This window comes from Lithobates pipiens, unplaced genomic scaffold (genome assembly GCF_037356315.1).
Source record: "Lithobates pipiens isolate NorthernLeopardFrog02 unplaced genomic scaffold, aLitPip1_a1.2 Scaffold_28, whole genome shotgun sequence".
In the NCBI taxonomy this organism is placed as follows: Eukaryota; Metazoa; Chordata; class Amphibia; order Anura; family Ranidae; genus Lithobates; species Lithobates pipiens.
The window spans coordinates 29,871,542-29,880,167 of NW_027507789.1; the positions used below are offsets into that span (position 1 = coordinate 29,871,542).

General features: G+C 48.7%; 1 protein-coding gene across 2 annotated transcripts in view; it reads right to left on the reverse strand.

Annotated features, from left to right (window-relative positions):
- Positions 1 to 1,923, reverse strand: part of TRPC4AP (transient receptor potential cation channel subfamily C member 4 associated protein) — a 100,189-nt gene extending 98,266 nt beyond the window's left edge. Inside the window, exon 1 of one of the 2 annotated variants that reach the window (XM_077458987.1) lies at positions 1,669 to 1,923. In XM_077458987.1, the coding sequence (XP_077315113.1) occupies positions 1,669 to 1,788 (120 nt within the window). In that variant the 5' untranslated portion in view covers positions 1,789 to 1,923. The remainder of the gene's footprint in view (positions 1 to 1,668) is intronic. The other variant, XM_077458988.1, reaches the window with a different exon arrangement.
- Between the last annotated feature and the right edge of the window lie 6,703 nt (positions 1,924 to 8,626).

Sequence of the window (8,626 nt, forward strand, 5' to 3'; positions counted from 1 at the left end):
GAGAGATGTTGTGTAGCGTAAGGGGGGGGGAGAGATGTTGTGTAGCGTAAGGGGGGGGGGAGAGATGTTGTGTAGCGTAAGGGGGGGGGGGGGGGGGGGGGAGATGTTGTGTAGCGTAAGGGGAGGGGGAGAGATGTTGTGTAGCGTAAGGGGGGGGGAGAGATGTTGTGTAGCGTAAGGGGGGGGGGAGAGATGTTGTGTAGCGTAAGGGGGGGGGAGAGATGTTGTGTAGCGTAAGGGGGGGAGAGATGTTGTGTAGCGTAAGGGGGGGGAGAGATGTTGTGTAGCGTAAGGGGGGGGGAGAGATGTTGTGTAGCGTAAGGGGGGGGGATGTTGTGTAGCGTAAGGGGGGGGATGTTAAGTGTTGTGTAGTGTAAGGGGGGGGGGATGTTGTGTAGTGTAAGGGGGGGGGGGGATGTTGTGTAGAGTAAGGGGGGGGGATGTTGTGTAGAGTAAGGGGGGGGGGATGTTGTGTAGAGTAAGGGGGGGGGGGGGGGTGTTGTGTAGAGTAAGGGGGGGGGATGTTGTGTAGAGTAAGGGGGGGGGGATGTTGTGTAGAGTAAGGGGGGGGGGATGTTGTGTAGAGTAAGGGGGGGGGGATGTTGTGTAGAGTAAGGGGGGGGGGGGATGTTGTGTAGAGTAAGGGGGGGGGGATGTTGTGTAGAGTAAGGGGGGGGGGATGTTGTGTAGAGTAAGGGGGGGGGGATGTTGTGTAGAGTAAGGGGGGGGGGATGTTGTGTAGAGTAAGGGGGGGGGGGATGTTGTGTAGAGTAAGGGGGGGGGGATGTTGTGTAGAGTAAGGGGGGGGGGATGTTGTGTAGAGTAAGGGGGGGGGATGTTGTGTAGAGTAAGGGGGGGGGATGTTGTGTAGAGTAAGGGGGGGGGATGTTGTGTAGAGTAAGGGGGGGGGGATGTTGTGTAGAGTAAGGGGGGGGGGATGTTGTGTAGAGTAAGGGGGGGGGGATGTTGTGTAGAGTAAGGGGGGGGGGATGTTGTGTAGAGTAAGGGGGGGGGGATGTTGTGTAGAGTAAGGGGGGGGGGATGTTGTGTAGAGTAAGGGGGGGGGGGGTGTTGTGTAGAGTAAGGGGGGGGGGGGGTGTTGTGTAGAGTAAGGGGGGGGGGGGTGTTGTGTAGAGTAAGGGGGGGGGGGTGTTGTGTAGAGTAAGGGGGGGGTGTTGTGTAGAGTAAGGGGGGGGGGGTGTTGTGTAGAGTAAGGGGGGGGGATGTTGTGTAGAGTAAGGGGGGGGGGGGTGTTGTGTAGAGTAAGGGGGGGGGGGGTGTTGTGTAGAGTAAGGGGGGGGGGGTGTTGTGTAGAGTAAGGGGGGGGGGTGTTGTGTAGAGTAAGGGGGGGGGGGGGTGTTGTGTAGAGTAAGGGGGGGGTGTTGTGTAGAGTAAGGGGGGGGGATGTAGTGTAAGGGGGGGTGTTAAAGATCTCGCCCCCCATAGTACACAGTGGGGTGATGGGGGGGGGTGTATATGATGTATAGCTAAAATAGGATCAGAGTGTCTCCTGTACACAGGGATAGATATATATACACATTGTAGTCAGATGACAGGACCGGGGAAGCCCCTGTCTACTCTCCTCTCCTCTCCTCTCCAGTACTCGGACTTGCACTAGGCCCCCCCGTTCTCCTCCTCCTCACACACCGGGCCCCTCCCTGCCCTCACCTGGGTTCCTCTGGTCAGGCCGCAGCCGGTGGTCTGAGCTCTCCGGAGACGGCCCACTATGTTCTCCCCCCGGCGGATCGCCGGACCCGGCCGGGTTATCGCGGCCCCCGCGGCGGCCATGGATCCGTCCGCCACCCAACAAACAGCGACAGCTCAACGGACACAGCGCCCCCAAACGGCCCAGCGCGACACTCAAGGGGCCTGAGAGCGGGGCATGCCGGGAAATAGGGTCCCGGAACTGAGTAGGGGCACGCAAAGGACGCAGAGCGGCGCACACTGGGGGCGGAGGTATCGCGCTGCGCATGTTGGGCAGAGGAAGGGGCGGGGCGTTATGCGTCCAGGGGTGCCAATAAAAATCATGGGGCGCCCAATTTACACCTCAGTGCCTTGTCCCACTGGGCCCCTGGGTTTTTCTATTGGCTCCCTGTGTCCTAGATCCTGACCAATAATGGAAATCTTTGCCCTACCAGAGCTCTCTGCTTCCTACCCTCACTGGGGGTCCCCACAGAAGATCATGGGGCCCCCTTGGCTGGGTGTCACATCACATTTGGCTATGGAAGTGACGTTCCACAGAGAAGTTACGCACTGCGCATGCGTAACCTACCCATATGTGTTCCAAACGTTTTTACAAACCGTCAGATGATGTCACGGAAGTGACGTTACAGACAAGATCTTCTTCTGTATAATTATTGATTGTAAGACGCCACTTTGCAGCAGGGCCCCTCGCCACGCTTCAGGCATGGCCTCGCTTCGCTCGCCACGCTTCGGGCATGGCCTCGCTTCAGGCATGGCCTCGCTTCGCTCGCCACGGCCTCGCTTCACTCGCCACGCTTCAGGCACGGCCTCGCTTCACTCGCCACGCTTCTGGCATGGCCTCGCGTCACTCGCCACGCTTCAGGCACAGCCTCGCTTCGCTCTCCACACTTTGGGCACAGCCTCGCTTCGCTCTCCACACTTTGGGCACAGCCTCGCTTCACTGGCCACACTTCAGGCACGGCCTCGCTTCGCTCTCCACGCTTCGGGCATGGCCTCGCTTCACTGGCCACACTTCAGGCACGGCCTCACTTCGCTCTTCACGCTTTGGGCATGGCCTTGCTTCGATCTCCACGCTTCGGGCACGGCCTCGCTTCGATCTCCACGCTTCGGGCACGGCCTCGCTTCGATCTCCATGCTTCGGGCGAGGCCTCGCTTCGATCTCCACGCTTCGGGCACGGCCTCGCTTCGATCTCCATGCTTCGGGCACAGCCTTGCTTCACTCGTCACGCTTCAGGCCGGGCACGGCTTCGCTTTGCTCTCCACTCTTCGGGCACGGCCTCGCTCTCCGTGCTACGGGCACGGCCTCGCTTCGCTCTCCGCGCTTCGGGCACGGCCTCGCTTCGCTCTCCGCGCTTCGGACACGGCCTCGCTTCGCTCTCCGCGCTTCGGGCACGGCCTCGCTTCGCTCTCCGCGCACGGCCGCGCTTCGATCTCTGCGCTTCGGGCACGGCCTTGCTTCGCTCGCCGCGCTTTTACTATCCATAGGCGACATTTTAAAGCCTTTACAGGTTACCACTTTAGGTGTACAGAGGAGCTCCAGTGCTAGAATGACTGCCCATGATCTGACCTTTGCAGAGATGCCGCATGTGTGGGACGATTGCGGTTTGTGTGCATTCAGGACCGACGCACGCATTCACCTTTAAACGCTAGCAGGGGGGATGAATGGCGTCACTTTAAAACATTTTTAAATTATATATATATATATATATATATATATACATATACATATATATATATAAATTTTATTTTATTTTTTTTTACACTTTTTTTTTACTTTTATTGCTGTCACAAGGAATGTAAATATCCCTGTGACAGCAATAGGCACATGACAGGTATTCTTATGGCGGGATCTGTGGTCTATGACCCCAAATCCATCCTTTGCACTTAAAAGCATTCAAAATGCCAAGATCAGCTTTTTTTAAATACTTTCGATTTTTTTTTTTTTAAACTGGCGCCTTTAAGATTCCAGCAAACCGTAAGAGATACCATGACGTGGCTTCCGAATTACTACATCCGAGACCCGATCAAAGCCGATCCCGGCTTTCTTCAGGGTCTCTGGCCAGCCGGCAGACATGCCCCCACAGAGCAGTAAAGTGTCACTTTGGTACTTTTATTTTTTAATATAGTTTTACCAAACAGTGTCCCTGATCACTGCCACACTAGTTGTATGGTGACATTGTACTGCTCTGGTGACAGTATGTAAAAAAATAAAAATGTGGAAAAAAAAAACTTTAATTTCTTAAATTTTCCAAAAATCGTGGCAAAAAAATTCAACTTCAAAAACTCACCGTGGGCATAGTGTTGCAGTGCTACAGTAACTGGCGCTCAAAGTGTGACAGCACCAAAACAAGAAAATTAGCCTGTGCAGGAAGGAGGAGAAAGTGTCTGGATAATAAAGCAATAATGTACTATAGTGTTTTCTGTCCTTCCTCATCATTAGATGTGATGTCTGCATTATTGTTTTACTATTGTCACCTGGTGATCCAACCAGTAAGTCTGCTATTTTTTTAAAACAAGCTCTCTTGCAGACGTAGCCATTACAGGGATAAGATAAACCAATTAACATTGCCAGGGTGCTTACTTACAGTGATCAGCTTTTAGGCTGCTTTCACACTGGGGCGGTATTCAGGTTCATGTGTAGCGCCTGAAAAAAACCGGCCCCTTTCCCTCCAGTGTGAAAGCCGGAGGGCTTTCACACTGGAGCGATGCGCTGGTAGGACGGTGAAAAAAAGTCCTGCTAGCCGCATCTTTGGAGCGGTGTATTCACCGCTCCTATACCGCTCCTACCCATTGAAATCAATGGGACACTGCGGCAATACCGCCGGCAAAGCGCCGCTGCAGCGGCGCTTTGCGGGCGGGTTTAACCCTTTTTTTCGGCCGCTAACGGGGGTTAAAATCACCCAGCTAGCGCCCGCAGACCGCCGCTGAAACGACGGTAAAGCGCCGCTAAAAATAGCGGCGCTTTACCGCCGACGCCGCTCCCGCCCCAGTGTGAAAGCAGCCTTATTTATGCAAAACTTTTGGACCCCTTTCACGCTGGGGCGTATTTCAGGCGCTTTAGCGTTAAAAAAAGCGCCCGTAAAGCACTTGACAGAAGCCGCAACTGCAATCCCAATGTAAAAGCCCGAGTGCTTTCACACTGGGGCGTTTTTCAGGCGCTTTAGCTTTAAAAAATACGGGCCTGAAAGAAGCCGCAACTGCAATCGCAATGTTAAAGCATGAGCGCTTTCACACTGAGGCGCTGTGCTGGCAGAACGTCAAAAAAAGTCCTGCAAGCAGCTTCTTTGCAGCGCTTTGGGAGCAGTGAATACACCGCTCCTAAAGCACCCCTTCCCATTGAAATAAATGGGAAGCGCCTGCAAAACGCCCGAAAAGCGCTTTTGGCAGCAGCGCTTTGTGGGCGCTTTTAACCCTTTATTTGGGCACTAGCAGGGGTTAAAAGCGCCCCAATAGCGCTTGAAAAACGCTGGTAAAGCGCTGCTAGTTTAAGTGGTGCTTTATGAGCATTTTTCGGGTGCTGATATTGTGAAAGGGCTCTTAAAGCACTTGGGCTTTCACATTGAGGTTGCAGATGAGGCTTCTTTCAAGTGCTTCACAGGCGCTTTTTTTAACGCTAAAGCGCCTGAAAAACGCCCCAGTGTGAAAGGGGTCTTATCCCAAAAAAGGAACTTTTTCTTTTTCTCTAAATTACTATAAAGTATTAGTTGGAGTTTGGCTTCAATTTGACAGTGTATCTAAAACGGCTAGTTCTTCTAAACCCCCCCCCCCCTTTAGATTGACAATGCTGCTGTCCAAAGGTGCGCCTTGTACTCCTGCATCCAGAGTGGAGGGCGATCTAACACACAAGGTGGCCAGATCACCAGGTGAAAACAGAGGGGGAGCCTAAAAAAGAAAAAAAACGCATGCAGCCACCACATCCAATGATTGGTAAACTGCAATATATTACGCTTTGGGTTTAATACCAATTTAACCACTTCAGCCCCGGAAGATTTGACTGCTGATTTGACCAGGTCATTTTTTGCTATTCGGCACTGCGTCATGCGATGCTGCACCAAAACAAAATTGACGTCCTTTTTTTCCCCACAAAGAGAGCTTTCTTTTGTTAGTATTTGATCATCTCTGCGCTTTTTTTTTTTCGCTATAAACAAAAAAACAGTGACAATTTTGAAAAACACATTTTGTACTTTTTTTGTACGAGCAAAATTCTGAGCCGTCGCTGTATTCTCCTCTGCCGCTGTCTTCTCCTCCTCCCCCGGACCGATGCAGGATAGGACAAGGAGGAGTTGAATCTTTATCCTGTAAAGAGAAAATTAGTGTCTGGATCATTATACTGCTGGCTGTCCTCTGACCCAATCGGATTCCTCTGTTCACCCCACTGTTGGGTCCATGCGTTTCTGACCATAGTATGGTCCTACATATTTGGTAAGAGTACCTTATTCGTATGGTGGAAGATTTGTCACTGAGATATCGTTCATTACCACAACCACAGGGTGTTCTCATCCACATCATATTATGAAATTTCACAGATGAACTTTTATTTGATTTATCTTTTGTGCTGCACTTATTTTCTTTTTATACATTTGCGATTTGCCTTATAGTGTTCAGCTTGCAAATTGTTGTGTAATATTTTGTAGTGGTATGCACTGATTGTCTTATATATTCATTAATACCACTTCAGCCCCGGAAGATTTGACTGCTGATTGACCAGGTCATTTTTTGCTATTCGGCACTGCGTCATGCGATGCTGCACCAAAACAAAATTGACATCCTTTTTTCCCCACAAATAGAGCTTTCTTTTGTTAGTATTTGATCATCTCTGCGTTTTTTATTTTTTCGCTATAAACAAAAAAACAGCGACAATTTTGAAAAAAACATTTTGTACTTTTTTGCTATAATAAATATCCCCCTTTTGTTTTTTTGAAAAAAAAAAAAAGCTAATTTTTCCTCAATTTAGGCCAATGTGTATTCTTCTACATATTTTTATTTAAAAAAAAAATAAAAAAAAATCGCAATATTGATTGGTTTGCTCAACAGTTAGTGTCTACAAAATAGGGGATAATTTTATAGCATTTTTATTATTATTTTTTATTTTTTCCTAGTAATGGCAGCGATCTGCGATTTTTATCATGACGGCAACATTATGGCAGACACATCGGACAATTTTTACGCATTTTTGGGATCAGTCATTTATACAGCGATCAGTGCTATAAAAACGCATTGATTACTGTAAAAATGTCACAGGCTGTGAAGGGGTTAACACTAGAGGGCGCTCGAGGGGTTATCTGTTCCCTGGGAGGTGATTCTAACTGAAGGGGGAGGGGACTGACTAGAGGAAGCGACGGATCGTGATTCCTAGCTAATAGGAACACACGATCTGTCACTCCTCTCAGAACAGGACACGGATTTGTGTGTTTACATACATACAGACCGGAAGCGGCATTTAATCGGGTCTCCAATGTAAAAGCACAACATCACTTCCGGGGGAAGTGTGCCAATGGCACAGATATTTTTTTTAAATATCAGTATTCTAAAATGCCAATTTTGCCGTTTTGAATACTTTTAAATGCAAAGGAGGAATTTGGGGACTTTTAGACCCCGATCACCCACCATAGAAAGAATCTGTCACTGCCTATTACATTCCTTGTGACAGCAATAAAAGTGATCAGATTTTAATTTTTTAAAGTGTTAAATAAAAAGTAAATAAAATCCTTTTGTCCCTTTTAGATATTAGTTTTATTTTGTAAACCGCTCATTTATCTTTGTTTTTCTAACCCATAGCACGTTGAGATCTTTTGATGAAAAAGGGCACTATAAATAAAGTGCTCCTGGGACTGCGAGCATGCGCATGAAAAAAAATAAAAAAACATACGCAAGTCACAAACTCTAAACAGGTAACGGTTAAAAAAAATTTAAATGTCACCTGTGGAGATTTTGAAGTACCATATCTTGTCACCATTCCACGAGTGTGCACAATTTTAAAGCATAACATGTAGGCTATCTATTTACTCGGCATAACATCATCTTTCACAATATGCCAAAAAATTGTGCCAACTTTACAGTTTTTTTTATTTTTTTATTAAAAAAAAAAAAAGTGTTTTTCCCAAAACAAATTGCGTTTGAAAGACTGCTGCGCATATACCATTTGGCATAAAATATTGCAACGACTGCCATGTTATTCTCTAGCGTCTCTGCTAAAAATATATAATGTTTGGGTGTCCTAAGCAATTTTCTAGCAAAAAATACTGATTTTAACCTGTAAGCAACAAGTGTCAAAAATAGGCTTGGTCTTGAAGTGGCTTGCCTGTAGGTAAAACTAATATCTCCTAAATCTACATGCGCAGTGAAGGTCCGGTGTATTGTGCCAGAACTGAGGACTCCCGTGCTCATGCTCTCTGCTCATGGAGCTCTAAGCACCAATCGATCGGCGGTGTTTGATCACTCGGTTCTCAGTCTTAGAGCCAGTGGGGCTGCATCCATTAAAGTGGTTGTATACCCACATTTTTAACTTTTACCTACAGGAAAGCCTATAATAAGGCTTACCTGTAGATAAAAAAAATATCTCCTAAACCTGTACGGTTTAGGAGATATTCCCCTCGGTATGCGCCGCTGACTGCAGCGGCGCATGCGCACAAGGGGTTTCTCGCCATCAAAATCCGGCAGCAGCCGAGAGCGGCCGGACTGAAATCTCCCGCGCGCATGCGCGGGAGTGACGATATCGCAGCTCCGGCCACTCACAGCGCCGGAGCCACGATACCCGGAAGAAACGCCGAGGGAGCATGTCAGCTCCCTCGGCGTGGATCGGGCCAGATGTCGGGGCCTCGTTCTAAGGTAAGTATTTCATAATGAGCTAGTATGCGGTGCATACTAGCTCATTATGCCTTTTGCTTTGCAGGTTTAAAAAAAAAATAAAAAAAATGTGCGG